This window comes from Cetorhinus maximus, chromosome 2 (assembly GCF_964194155.1).
Source record: "Cetorhinus maximus chromosome 2, sCetMax3.hap1.1, whole genome shotgun sequence".
Lineage (NCBI taxonomy): Eukaryota > Metazoa > Chordata > Chondrichthyes > Lamniformes > Cetorhinidae > Cetorhinus > Cetorhinus maximus.
The window spans coordinates 108506143-108521120 of record NC_135880.1 but is presented as its reverse complement, the minus strand read 5'-3'; the positions used below and the strand labels follow the sequence as shown (position 1 = coordinate 108521120).

Genomic DNA, 14978 nt, shown 5'->3' with positions numbered 1-14978 from the left:
TTATTTTTTATTTTCTGACAGAATAAGGCAACATTAGAAAGTTTAAATACTTCGAATTGAAACCAAATGATTAAATCTTGCTTCAAGCGAATTGGGTGAGCTTCTGCGTAACTTGTGTTCTTTAAAAATTTAACAAGCAAATGTAGGCTTTTTGGTGGAGCTTTTTTTTCGCAACAACCAAAATACTTTTCAAGTTGTGTTTTTAGTTTAGTTTGATGGGGGAAGATTCAGCTGGAAGTCCGGCAAGGTAACGGGTACAGCCCTGAGGAGGGAGAGGGGGTGGTGGATTCAGATAGTCTCCCTCTGTGTGCAAGTTGCTCTCCCGTAAACTGCAACCAGTGATCAAGCAGCAGCCGGGCCAGGAGGGGGAAGATTGAGGCAGAAACCCCACACTCGGCCCGATCCAGCCAACAAGGCGGGAATTTACAAAAGAATGCAGGCACCAGAGGAAACTGCTTGGAACCCAGCTCCGAGAAGCTGATTGGTATGAATGGCCATCAATCACATTCTCCACTTGTCAACTGTGAACCAATCATAGGGCGGGAGGGTGGGCGATGTTAAGCCAATCATTGGGCGGGAAGGGAAGCAGTGACCCAATCATAGGGTTGGAGGCGGCGCAGTGAGCCAATCATAGGCCTGGAAGGGGCGCCGTGAGCCAATCATAGGGCGGGAAGAGGAACTGTGAACCAATCATAGAGATGGAGACGCAGCGAACCAATCATAGGACAGGAAGGGGGCGCTGTGAGCCAATCATAGGGCTGGAGGGGGAGGAGCGGGCCAATTACATCCCGTGGTACAAGCCGAGTGGGCGGGGAAAGGAGCCTGAGTGACCAGGATGTGGATGGGCTGCTCCGCTATTTGTTTGCAGTTTGTTGAATAGATAATAAGGCGCTGCCGAGGTAATTAGAGCACGTTGGGTTTTTTTTTTGTGTGTTGGGAGGAGGGAAGTCTTTCCTGTAAAAAGAACCGTAGCCAAACTCTGGGAAGCATTGCCTGCAGTATGTTGACGGAAAAGCAGGCGAGAAGCACACAGTCTTCCTCACTCTGCAGAACATAGTGAGAAAGAAACTCTGCTGCATCGCCCAGGACTTCTGAATGGATGCGTGACACCAGCCATCCCTTATGCAAAAAATTAGCAAACTCCAAAACTTTCAGACACCAAGACGATGGCAAGTCTCGCTGGCTTGATTCGAATCGGGAGCCACCTTCTCGTCTGTTTACTGTTCCTTTTGAGCAATTCTCGAGTGCTGGCCCGGCGGATCTGCTGGCAAGCCATCGTGCAGTGCCAGGTCGAGCCCGATTGCAACTTTGCGTACGAGCAGTATATGGAGGCTTGCAAATCCGTCTTAAGCCTGAAGACCAGACGGTGTCCCAGCCACTGCCTCTCGGCTCTTATCCACCTCAACCACACGCAGAACGGGCCCATGCTGGAGAACTGCGATTGCGTCCAGGACGAGCTGTGCAAAAGGACCAAACGTGCCATCGAGCCCTGTTTGCCGAGGACCCGCAACTGGGACGGGGTGATGGGCTGCACCGAAGCCCGCCTGCAGTGCGAGACCGAGCCCCAGTGCAACAACGCCATGCGCCGCTACCTCCAGAACTGCGGCAAACTTTTCAACGGTATCAAATGCACGGATCAGTGCCGGGAGGTGATCGAGAGCATGCTGGTCATCCCTAAAGCCTTGCTCCTTAAGGAATGTGTCTGCGACGGAGCCGATCGACCCATCTGCGAGGCGATCAAGGACAACATGGCCAGACTGTGCTTTTTTGGACCTGAGCATAGCTCTGGCAGCAGCGGCTCGGACGTGGAGCTGGATGAGTACTGGGACTATGAAGAAGACCCAGGAGACAACGCTATCAGTTATGATGATGAGAATAGAGACACATACAGGTACGCTCCAAGCGCCAGAGCCTCCTCCAGCGTCCCACTGCCTAATGTTTTGACTTTGATGGCATCCATTTTACTACTACTACTAGTCGCCCGGTTATAAATGAACAATACAACTTTTATCCTTCTTCAAAAAAGAAGCTCTGCACTGCCATCTTCAATATAAAAAAGACAATTTAATAGACCTTTATATAAATTTAATTCTGGTAAGATTTGTTTGTATTTTCAGTTGTATTAGAGGTGTGGAATTAATCTCTGGTGCAACTAGTATAAATCTTATATGACTGGTGTTTTTTTAACCAGTCGTGTGTGTATAAAGTTACAAATGTATACATTTGGGGAATAATTTATTGAAATATAGACTTAACCACGGCTCTGGTTTAGCATCGAGCTGTGAAATAATGCAGTGATACTTTTACCAGCGAAGGTACAGGATTTCAATACTTATTCTAAAGGGAAATTGATTTATGATGAATTCTCGGCAATCCCAATTGAACAATTTAAGATGCAACATATAGATTTGAAAAAGGTTATCTTTAAATATGTATTTTTGGAAATGGAGAGATATAAAAAAATTGGCCTTGATAGAAATTGTTCTTTTAAAATAACTTTGTGAGGCTGCCGTTAACATTGTATTTTCATAGAAGCCATAAAGAGTCATCTAGTTTAAAAAAAACTTCGCAAGACTGTGCGTGTCTGTTCAAAGAGTTGAGTGAAAGTGAAAATGCTGGCGGTTCGCTGGGTATATTACTAAACTGTTTCGCGATGTTTGATAATGTGTCCGTGAGCGCGTAAAGTACTAAGTTCCCCAAACTTCCAGCGCCATCACATTTGCTGTTTTCACAGCTGACAGCTGGGTCGAGCTTTGACTTTCGATTAATTGGGTTTCCGCTGGCCTTTCGTATTTTTGAACCAATGACTCCAGAGAGCTCTAAATTACTAATCATAGGCGAAGTCATTTTTACTTTTAATATACTGGTGCAAGGGGAGGCACATCACAGCTGTTGGTGGCTGACCAAGCAGCACTGACTGACACGCTCATTGTCCACTGAATATACAAAAGGGTTTGGAAAAATCATACTTAATTGTCTCGATATTATGTTTCGGCTAGGAGCCAGTCGCTCTGAAAAGTAGCGTTCCTTTACACATTTCCAGATGAGATGCTCAGTGTCAGGATTCCTTTAGTGTAATGCCTGTAATAACTGTATGGGAGAATTGTTAGAAGTTACATTTTACCATAAATTTGTGCTAAGGATTGCAGTTGTTCGGTCTGAATACATTCTAGAAGTCTGTACTTTTATTCTAGTTCTAGGGCAGCGAGGGAAATGTGACAAAGATGCAAAATCGCTACAAGAAGAAATGACTCAGTGAACTAATGCATATATATACATATCCATCTTCTAGTTTGAGTCACTTTCTGAGGGCATTCAGCATGGGCTCCCTTGTCAGGGCTCCTGATCCTCACTCAAACGCCCTTAGATAAATAATTACACTCTTAAGCACCCGTCGAGTGCTGGTATACTTGACCTTGTAAATAGAAGTGTTTGCAGTAGGAATAAACTCCGTCGTTTGAAATCTTTAAACATTTAACACAAAGCAGGCTCAGTCCTCTGGAGGCTTACCCGTGCCTTCTCAAGTAAGTCGCGCCACATCAGGCTCGCAGGACAAGTTTATTTATCTTTTCTCTTGCTGTTTATTTTATTCTTCAATGTTGCGGTTGGAAGCCCAGTCAAAAGTTTAACTGTGCCCACAAATAAACTTACTTTGGTTGACGAATTTGTTTAACGACCGCAACCCTATTATGCGGATTTTACGTAGAGAGAAACCTTTATGCTTACATTTGTAACCGCTGTAAGTAACTGTTTGCACACCTATTCACTTGTTCTTTAAAGTGGGTACAGTCTTCCCGGAAGCAGCTTTCCTCAGTTCTCCTTTGGACCAAAGTTAATTTATTTTTAATCTTTTGCAATTACACGCTCGTTTTCACGTTCAGAGCACGTTTACATTGATAACGTTTATTCGCGTCTAACCGGATTGATTGTAATTATTTTGACAGCCTTTCCATTATGTAAATCTAAATACGGGCAAAGATAGGGTTATAACTTAGAACCGTAGACTAATGTCGTTAACTACCTGTGGCTTTGACAAACGTATTGATCTTGTAAATATATTATGTTTTAAAAGATGACCTGTTGACCCGAAGTGAAATCGTTGTTTGCTAACTAAACAAGTTTCTATGTGCATAGTTTGAATATTGGCTGTTTACGTTAGTTTAAATAGATTTAACATTCCCTATTTCCATTGTAAAAAAACATTTTGTTGTACGAAACACACCGAGATTTCCCCAGCAAAGAGTGAAAACATTAGCACTGCAAAGCCTGAGGTCCAGCAACTGGAGTGATAATTAACCGACAGGATAAATGGGGACTGGTTTACAAGCGGCTGTCAATAGCATCTGCCTAAAATAAATCACCAGCCAAACAGCATGGCAAACGGAGTTGCTGCTGTATAACACTGCTTCACCCTGAGAGTGGCAACAGTCAGAGCAAGCGTGAAACTGGGACAGACAAGTACAGTGGAGGAACCATTATCTTCATATCATAGGCGGACGGTCTTTATTTAAAACCGCAGTATATAATAAAATATGCCACGTTTCACTTGACCGCAATAACTAGTTAAGTCTTAATATTCTGGAATTATTTTATTGTTTTATATATTATAAGATGGAACCTGTTGCTCCCTTAATATTTCAGGGGGCATTTTATTTTAATAAGAAATGCTGACAAAGTTTTATTTTCGAAGTTCGCACTAAAGTAAGTGCAACCATAACTTGCAAAGATACATTTCTCAAACGCCACACCGCCAGATTAGCTGGTTCATTATTGGCACCGCAATCTCCGTTATAATTAATAAATATTGAGATATTTCGATCAGGGATTTGTTTAAATGTTATCGGTTGCAAAAACAGGGCATGCTGATCTATTGATTAATTGAAGGAATGCTGCGTGAAGCTATGGTAAAATGATCACCACCGGTGGACGGCAGCACACAGAACAGAATGAATTCCGAGATACAGCGTTGAGAGAGTGCAAGGACTTTTTTCCTCTCTCTCGCTCTCTGTGACAGAATGTTTAAGGGACTCCTGAACAATACAGGAGAACAAGGAGCAGTTCATTTAACTGACAGTGAGCATACAGTATATGGAGAGAGGGTCTCTTGGTCCACTGATCACCCTGGCAGACAGCAGACCTTTTGTATACAAGACACAATAGAGAAAAACATAGTACTTGGTGTTTATGAAACCATCATGACAACAACATTGATTGTCCAATCAGCCAACTCGCAGTGATCATTCTCCCACGAGTAACCAGGGCTCCAAATAAATTATTTCAACAATGTTTATTACTGGACCACAAGAGCCCTTCAACTGCATTAATCGGGGAAGTCGAGTGGCACTTTTGTTATGTAAATGCTAAGCACATAATAGTTCAGTCAAACAATGAGGAGGCACTTCATTCTAGCATACTACACGTCTAGGAAACTGCAGGGAATTATGTGGGAAATATCTACACACTGGCAACCCCCAGCCTCTGGTGCATCATAAATGTATGGGCTTCAGATATTGTTATTGTGGAAGGAATGCTTTCAGCCACCAAATGTTTAGGTGACCCTTTACAAAACCAATACAGTGACATTGCCTAGGGATTATCCGCACAGTGGCAGTCCGCGGCCCCTGTTATATCATAAACGTGTAGGAATTAGATCTGCTTATTGTGGAAATGTTTTATTTGGAGACAAAAGATGCTGGTGTGAGAGAAAAATGACTCAAGGCCTAAGTGCAAGTATAATGCACTTGACAGGACACTGCAAGAAATGACAAGGGAAACATCGGCACCTTGACAGGCCTTGCTCTACACTGTGTCAGATTTATGGGAAACTTATATTTCAGTCGTTAAAGGAAATTTTGTACCACACAAAGGAGATGCGATATTAAGAGGTCAATGGGAATTGTTCGAATATCTGCACGGTGACAGACTCCAGCCACCACTTCAAAAAGAGAATTTCGATAGTGTCATTGTGAAAAAGACATTCACAGATAATAGTTAAAATATGCAAAACATATATTGTAAAGGTAATGCATGAACACGTCTGGGACATTGAGGTGAACTATGCGGGCAATATTTGTGTTGTGTTGGCTCATAGGCATGACTAAATCATCCATCTATAGTGCTTAGATGTGTTTTTTTTATGATAGACAGTGAAAGAAAGAATGAAATAGCTTACAAAACCCATACGGTGGTCCCGGACATTGTATGCGTGAAGGGCGGGGTGGTTGTTACCTATCTAAATTGTGTGAGCTTCCATCCTCTGTTATGGCTAATAAAAATACAGTTCAATATTGAGACAAAAAACGGAAAAAATGGAGCGTCCAACTGCAGTGCACTTCAGGGAATCGAAAAGTGAATTATCTTCCACAAACTTTGCTAGAACAACTCTCAAAATTAAAAACATGGGTGTCAAACAAAAGGGGATGAGTGAATAACTGAAGTAGACAGAATGGATTGTAATGAATAGTTCTGATGTAGAGCAGCTACATCTCCACAATTTTTCGTGGCCATATTATTTCCCTATACATTGACTGAAATGATGTAAATGTCAAAATGGAGTGTTGAAAGTAAGAAGCAATTTAGTTTCCAGCTCCAGGAAACTCAGGGAATTATCTGGGAATTAGAGCTAGTTACTCATGTCAACCCGCGGACATTTATGAGTACAATTTAGCCAAGATTAATAGATCATATACTAAGAATAAATAAACAAGAGGTAAATGGCATAACACTGTTTAAAAGAAATACAATACTTGACATTTAAACAGGATGCCATGAAGTGCTGTATGATTTTCAGAAACATTGCTTGATACCAGTTCTATCACGCAGCCTTTTCCAGTCATCTCAAATTGATTTAAAGAAATCTTTCTACCTGCACTGTACCACTGGTCTGAGGTAAGTAACTTTCATGTGCATTAGTCCTGCAATCATCTGACTCCAGAGCAAAACCAAGCGAAACTCACTGAAGGAGTCAAACTTTGCATCATTCTAGTCTGAATGCACTCAAGAGTACAATTCACAGCTGGGAATCGTACTCTGAGCACTGGAATAGAGCTTCGTGAATGCATTCTTCCCACTAGTAAATATTAAATGTTTTGAGAGCATGGATGGGATCCTCCAAGTTTTTAAACAATCAAAGAAACCTCCACTTAGCTTATTAAGTGCCCAATTGATCCAGCAGATTGCCTGAGTACTCATAAAACCTGATCAGCAAGACACCGAGTTATGCTGCAAGTGAAGTCAAACCACGTCACGTGAGACAGCCTTTTGAGCAGGTCTCACATCACTGTACACTGCAGTTGGGTGGAAAAACTATCCGATATTAACAATGTCACTAATACATTGGTACAAAGCAGAAACTGCACTCTGGTCTCTTATGACCTATGGTTCTTAGGGCTGAAAATCGAACACAAACATCAAAAGATTGAGCAACGTATCTTTCCACCTATTTCACTGGTTTTCAAAATGTTTACAATGTTGCTTTAAATACAGTTTGCATTCCTTTGCATGGATTTGGAAACTGATTATAGACCTGCAGACTGGGCAGTTAAGTGGCAAATTAACTTTCACATGGATAATGAGGAGATGCACTTTGGTAGGAAAAACCTGTGCCTTGGAAAAGGAGAAACTGAATGGGGTAGAAAAGCAAAGGGATCTCAGGAGACAGGTGAACCAATCATTAAAAACAGCATCACAGGTCATCAAAACAATTAAAATGCCAACAAAGTACTGGGATTTATATCGAGAGGTACAGAATTCAAAAGGACTGGAATTATGTTAAACTTGTATAGAACCCCGGTTAGAACACTGTGCACAGTGCTGGTCTGCTTGCTGTAAGAGAAGCACTGGAGAAAGTGCAAGTAAGATTTACAAGGATGGTACCAGAACTGAAAGATTAGAACTGTCGGAAAAGATTGATTAGGAAAACTCAGGTGAGGCCGAATAGGGGGCTTTAAAATTATGAATGCACTGGACAGGGTAACTGTGGAAAGAATGGGCTGTATTTTCCCGGCCCTTTGGAGATGGGCTGCAAGGTGGGAGGGCTGGTAATGGGGTGGAGGAAGGCATGGCGAGGGGAGCCCGCCTCCACGGGGTACTGCTCAGTGGTGCGGTCGGCCACAGTGCGGCCCCTTGAGAAAATGAAGGGTCCAACTTCCCTCCCTGCTGGCATTTTCCCACATCAGAAGAAGCCTGTGGCCATATGGTGAGACTGCAAGTTAGCCCCGGCGGCCTCCCCTCCCAGTGGGTTCTCGGAGGGGAGTCCTGCTTAATGGCTACTCCATGGCCCAGAGAGCGGCTGGCCAGCAACAATGGCTCTCACATCTAAGATGCCACTGCTAGAACAGGACCCATCTCCAATTGCAGGTTTCAACCACCTCTGCAAAACTTCTCTCTTTCGTGCCCTCGCCTTACTCTGATTGAACAGACAGCTCAGGGGACCTGTGAATTGGCCACTGCTGGTAAAATGCCGCCAGAGCCCCAAATTCAGATCAGAGCAGGGCTGGCTCCCGCTTTCAGTCCCATTAGCGGGATTTGATCCTCTTTGGAAGAGTGCAGCCCAATGTTTCCATTTCTGGGGGAATCCACAACTAGGGTCCATAAATACAATATAGTTAATAATACATCCTGTAAGAAAGTAAGGAGACATTTCTTTGCCTAGAAAATGGTTAGAATATAGAACTCACTACCATAGGACGTGGTTGAGACAAATAACTTTATGAAGAGGAAAGATGATTTCATAACAATTGCTACAGTGGTACTCCACTCAATACAGATTCCAATTCTCTTTTATTTTCTATGTGTATGTGTTTGCCCAACTATGTTCCAGATGATGATTCCTGGCACTGCATGAGTGAACCTATAATTCAAGTACCTGAAGGCAGACACTCTCTGATTAAATGAAAGAAAATATGGTTTTGGGGGGAAATGATAAAAAAACTTCTGCAAGACAATTTCTATAGTTTGTATCATAATGAAATTCCTATGCTCATTCACTTTCAGAAATTCATCACCATAAATAATTACATCTTTAATGATACTTAAAGGATGATATCTGTGAGGGGAGATGGTGGGTATAGTGGTGATGTCACTGGACTGGTAATCCAGGGGCCCAGGCTAATTCTCTGGGGACACAGGTTCAAATCCCAACACAGTGGCTGATGGAGGGAATTCAATTAATTATTAAAACTGGAATTGAGATCTACTCTCAGTAATGGTGACCATGAAACCATTGTCGACTGTTGTAAAAACCCATCTGGTTTACTAATGTCCTTTAGGGAAGGAAAGCTGCTGTCCTTACCTGGTCTGGCCTACATGTGACTCCAGATCCACAGCAATGTAGTCGACTCTAAATGCTCGCTGAAATGGCCTTGCAAGCCACTCAGTTTTAAGGATGGGGAGCAAATGCTGGCGTTGTCCATATCCCATGAAAGAATAAAGAAATCCCATTTGTAAAACTTATCAATTGAATAAAATGGGTGTTTATGCTGCGTAATTTTATGGGCTCATCCTAATGAATATTAATTATTCTCTCCTGCAATTCCTTCTTTGCATACATGACTAAAGAAAAACTATGGAAGTTGTCAATGTAAGTCTTGCTTAACTTGTTAAAAACTCATGAAAACTAAATCCTGTAACCTTTGAATTCCCAATAATTGTGGGCTCACCTTGCATAATTTGAGACTAACATTGGAGCAGTGAAAGGAATTGCTCCAGTTCACAAACTGCATTGAACAGCTGAACAAGTATGGGAAGAGGTTTTTCTTTTATGCAGCCGACAGTATTTTTGGACATTTCGCTGTTGCATTGGTCAAAGGTTAGGGCAAGCAGAAATTACCCAGAGGACATGTGAGAACACCAACACGACCCACCATGCTCCACTGTCTGTACTGAATACAGATCAAGCTAGTGGTCTTAAAAAACATCAGTGCCCAAGGGAACTCAGATGCAGCATGGAATTTGTGAATAAGATTTGACATCTGATAAGTCCAGACTTGCAATCCTAATTAATATCTACACTTTGCTGTTGTTTTCAATAAATGTCATCAAGGTTTTCAGCCTCTATGCCATAGTATCTATCCATAGGAGAAATCTATGTCATCAACTAGTTTTCTGTGCACTACTGCAAAAAATTGTGACAGATACTCTATTTAACATGTGAAGACCCGTATACTCTAATGCATCAATCAGTAACAGAAGATGCAGATGCATTTTTCATTATTATAACTTTTTAAGGAGACAGGCTTCATACTATGTACAATACCATACTAAATATACTATTTGCCATCTGACAATCTTCTATAGTTCCATGCTGTACATTAACATCAAAGGCTATTATTTCATAGGTGTGCAAAATAGATGCAACCACGTTATAAAAATCATGCACTTTTTCAAGAGTGTTCAGAATTCGTACACTCAAACAATCATTTTTTTAAAGTGTATTTGTTCACGGGATGTGGACATCGTTGGCTAGACCAGCATTTATTGCCCATTCCTAATTACTCTTAAGAAGGCAATGGTGAGCCTAATGCATGCCTTGAAAGGGTCACTTTTAGGAGAACATGATTCTGCACTTTCTCCACATCCTCTCCATTATCAAGACCACTTACTTCCAACTCGGCAACATCGCCCTTCTCTATTGATGTCTCAGCTCATCTATTGCTGAGACCATCGTCCATGCCTTTGTTAACTCTACACTCAACGATTATGTTATTTTAATATAAAGGCAAAATATTGCGGATGCTGGAAATCTGAAACAAAAACAAAAGGTGCTGGAAAAACACAGCAGGTCTGACAGCATCTGTGGCGAGAAAGACAGGGTTAACGTTTGGAGTCCATATGACTCTTCTTCAGAGCAGAGCATTATGTTATTTTACTGGCCAGCATTCCACTTGAACGCTCCATAAACCCCAGATCATTCAAAATACTGCCACTCATGTCCGAACTTGCACTAAATCTCTTTCAATTTCTCTCCTGTGCTCGCTGATCTATATTAGTTTCCAATCCAGCATGGCTTCTCATCCTTGTTTGTAAATCCCCCCATGGGTCTTACCCCTCCCCATCCCTGTAAGCTCATTCACCTGTACAACCTTCAAGGTTCTCTGTGCTTCTCCAATTCTAGTTTCTTGCACATCCTTAATTCTCACCACTCCACCATTGGTACTCAGTTGCTGATGCCCTAAACTCTGCAATTCCAGCCCTAAACCTCTCTGCTTCTCTTTTCTCCTTTAAGAAAGTGCTTAAAACCTACCCCTTTGACCAAGCTTTTGGTCACCTCCCCTAATATATTGCTATGTGCCTCAGTGTCAAATTTTGTTTGATAACACTCCTGTGAAGAGCCTTGGTCCATTTTACTGTATTAAAGTTGCTATATAAATGCAAGCTGTTGTTGTTACACTAAAACCATGACTCATTACACCTGTAAGTCATTGCTGTAATCTAGTAGAGCATAACTACAACAAGGTACATGATCCACAGGCTCACTGAGACCTCTGGGATGCTCAGATGATGTTTTAGATGTTTGAACTGCCCAGCGCAGATCTTGCAATGTACCTCAAAAGGACGTATTGTTAAGTGCAGTATGTAAATCTAATTAGGATTGTATTATGTTACAAACCAGCCTTCCATCAGCTTTTCCAATGCCTACACATTCCATGACAATCCTGCCAATGGTGCATCTGCCTCCTCATAAGCACTCAGGGCCAAATTTTCATCATGGAGACGGGAATCAGGAGTTGTGAATTTTCCTGACCCTGCAATCTTGTCTCCATCCAAGGACCCAAGCCACCCTATTTTTGTGACTGGGAAGGGACAGGGGCTGGAGATAGGCCCATTGCCTCTGGAAGAAGTCCCCGAAGTGGCAACGGAGGTGGGCAGATGGCAAGGCTGGCATCCATTTACTGGGGTATTGGCCCAGTTGTAATTATCGCTGTTAGGCCCTCTAGTCCTTACCCCTCACAGTCTTAACCCCCACCTGCCCCTCCATGGCCTCTCATACCCACCATGCCCATTCCATGCCCCCCCCCATTAATTCGCCATACCCTCTCTTCCAGTATCCACTATATAGAACCAATGAGCCATTGGCAACCTGCCAAGTCCCTGAAATGCTCCTGAAATTGACAATATAAGCAAAGAGGCTTTGAGAATCTACTTTGAAAATACTTCTCATCTTACAGCCTCATAAAAGTATCAGTCACAAACCCCTCATTCATAGTATCAATGACAACAAAATTTAATCCACATAACACCTCTTAATCTTGTGTAAATAAATGCAAAGGCCTTGAAGCAGGCTTTTTTTTAGGTTTCCCCATTTCCATTATGAACAAATTTCCTTATTCCACATTTATATTTATGAAGAATTCTAGTTAAACGGTACACTTACTAAACAATTGGCATCAATAACATTAATATTTCACAGGTGCTTTGATTGACTGAACAATTGTACCAGTGAAAAACTGACATTAATAATTCATGCATAGCATTGTGCAGGTACAGCTAGCAAGCTAATGCGGATGAAATTGACCATTTATGATGGAACAGGAACATGTGAAATAGACTAAAACTGTCACTGTACAATGTAAGGGGGTGGTTCAAAATCCCAAAAGCCAGCAGATTTTTTACAAATGGAAACAAACTTGGCATGAGCTGAATTTTGTTTGCTTCTTGTGGTAGCCCATGTGCTTTTGGGGGAAAATTTATGTTTAATGTTGGGGTGATGGTGCCTTTAAGAACTAGGTTTCTCTGGGAGATGATTTCTTGCTAAAAGCAATTGGCTTCCAGGAACTGATCATGTAACCAAGCTACCTGTGAGATAAATAATAGAAAAAAGGTCAACAAGAAGTTAATTATAGGGAAGATTGGATTCCTGGGGTGCAGTTCTCTTTCAAGCAGTTTTCAATCATTACTGGTCTCTACTGAGATCAGAACATTCTAAAGAGAGTTCCATTTTCAAATCTATAAATAGTTAGTTAGGCCGTTGGCAGAGAAACAATTTCTTTACATTGGTATTATCCTTTTGAGGGAAGGAATGTGAAATGTTGGTAAGGCTGATCAAGTTCCCAATCCTAAAATTCTATTGTTCTGAATGTAATAGACAGTATTTCCTAACCAACAGTGAGTTGTAATGAGCAAAGTGTTCCTTGTTTTTGCTTCTGCCCATTGGTAGACCTATTAGCCAACACTTAAAGGAGAAGACACAGAGGGGAGGAAAAAATCTAAAAGGTGTGATTTAGTTCCCAGTGAAATGCTGCATAGGGAAAGATTTCCTGATTGTGCGTTATGTTTGTTCAAATCCTAAACCTATTTTTTATAAACAGATTTACAATTTGATTGCACAAAGAAAATCTTCCTTGCATTTTTAGAATTTTGTAGCCCATTAGTTTATTTTGAATAAGTGTTGCGAATGTAAAGTACTGGGCAAAAATATGTAAATTATCGGAAAGGATTTTAAAATATTTCATGACTGTTATTCAGCAGTGGCTCCTCCACAGGATAAATAGCTGTTAGTCATCTCTATTAGAATTTACATTTCATACAATCATACGGCACTGAAGAAGGCAATTCAACACATCCTAACTGTGTCAGTTTTTTGATAGAGCTAACCAATTAGACCCACTTCCCCATTCTTTCTCAATATAGATAAAAATATATATTTGTGCTTTTAATTGAAAGATCAATCTCTGGTTGTTTCTTGTTTTATTTAATGTTTATCTACTGCTGCTTCACTCTGTCTTACTTCCTCTCCTACTTATTGTGATTCCTTTCTCTGCAGCTGTTTCTCTTTGTTGCTCTCTACCCTTTTCTCTCCCCAACCCCATCTGTTGCTATTTTTCTATTTTTCATTTTCAAGTACTGTATATATCCAATTCCCATTGAAATTGTGTAAGAGATCGGCATCCACCACCCTTTCGGGCAGCACACATCTGATAATAAAATTCTGTGTGTTCAAAGAAAATTTTATCATAATCTCCCCTCTGGCTCTTTTGGCAATTATTTTTAATGTGCCCTTTGGTTATCAATCCACCCGCCAGTCAAAGGTTTCTCCTTATTGATGCTATTAAAACCCTTATAGTTTCGGACACCTCTAGTAAATCTCCTAACTTTCACTGCTGTAAGGGGAACAATCTCAGCTTCTCGAATATGTCCATGTAACAGAAGCTCCACATCCCCTGGTAGCATTCTGGTAAATCTCCAATGTACCCTCTCCAAGGCCTTCTTCCTAAATTGTGGTAACTAGAATTGGGCACAATGCTCCAGCTGAGCTCCATCAGTGATTTGTGAAGGTTTTGTGTAATTTTCTTGGTTTTGCACCCTATGCCTCTATTTATAAAGCTATGGATCCCATATGTTTCATGAACAGCTTTATCAACTTGTCCTACTATTTACAAAAATGATGTACATGGAAATCCTCAGGTCCCTCTGTTTCTGCACCGATTGTACACATGTTCATAGTGCATTTCCTCCATCTTCTTCCCAAACACGTTGCTTCACACTTCTCAGCATTAAATTTCATCCGCTATGTGGCTGCCCATTTTACCAGCCTTCTCTCTACGTAAAACACCTGGAAGGCCTTGCAACCATTAATTTGATGGGGGAATGGCCACGCTCGTGCCAGTCAAATATTACTATTTATCCAAAATCAGAATACTGCAGAGAATCTGAAAATAAAACAGAAAATTCTGGAGACATCCAGCAGCTCAGGCAACAACTACAGAGAGAGAGAGAGCTCACAGTTAATGTTCCAGATGGATAACTTTGCATGAGATGCTGCCTGATCTGCTGAGTGCTTCCAGGATTTTCTGTTTGTATTGTAATATTATTCATCGTAGTATTTATTATAGACCGTTATAACAGTCAGAAAGTTGGGGATCGATCGACCAAAACTGATGTAGAGTACCTACCATATACATATACTTTGCAAATATTTCTACTAAAGGCGATCTTTGGACTAAAATGGTTGGTCAGCCACCGTTAAACGTTAAGAATTA

At 41.3% G+C, this 14978-nt stretch overlaps 1 protein-coding gene across 1 annotated transcript; it reads left to right on the top strand.

Annotated features, from left to right (window-relative positions):
- The first annotated feature begins 827 nt into the window (after nucleotides 1-827).
- Nucleotides 828-3143, top strand: LOC144696642 (growth arrest-specific protein 1-like). Its single transcript, XM_078568189.1, has one exon. It carries the CDS (start codon nucleotides 1167-1169, stop codon nucleotides 1989-1991), a length of 825 nt encoding a protein of 274 aa, XP_078424315.1. The 5' UTR covers nucleotides 828-1166; the 3' UTR covers nucleotides 1992-3143.
- Nucleotides 3144-14978: the final 11835 nt, after the last annotated feature.

Excerpts from the sequence above, each read along its gene's own strand:
- LOC144696642 (XM_078568189.1), top strand. The coding sequence starts at position 1,167 with ATGGCAAGTCTCGCTGGCTTGATTCGAATCGGGAGCCACCTTCTCGTC.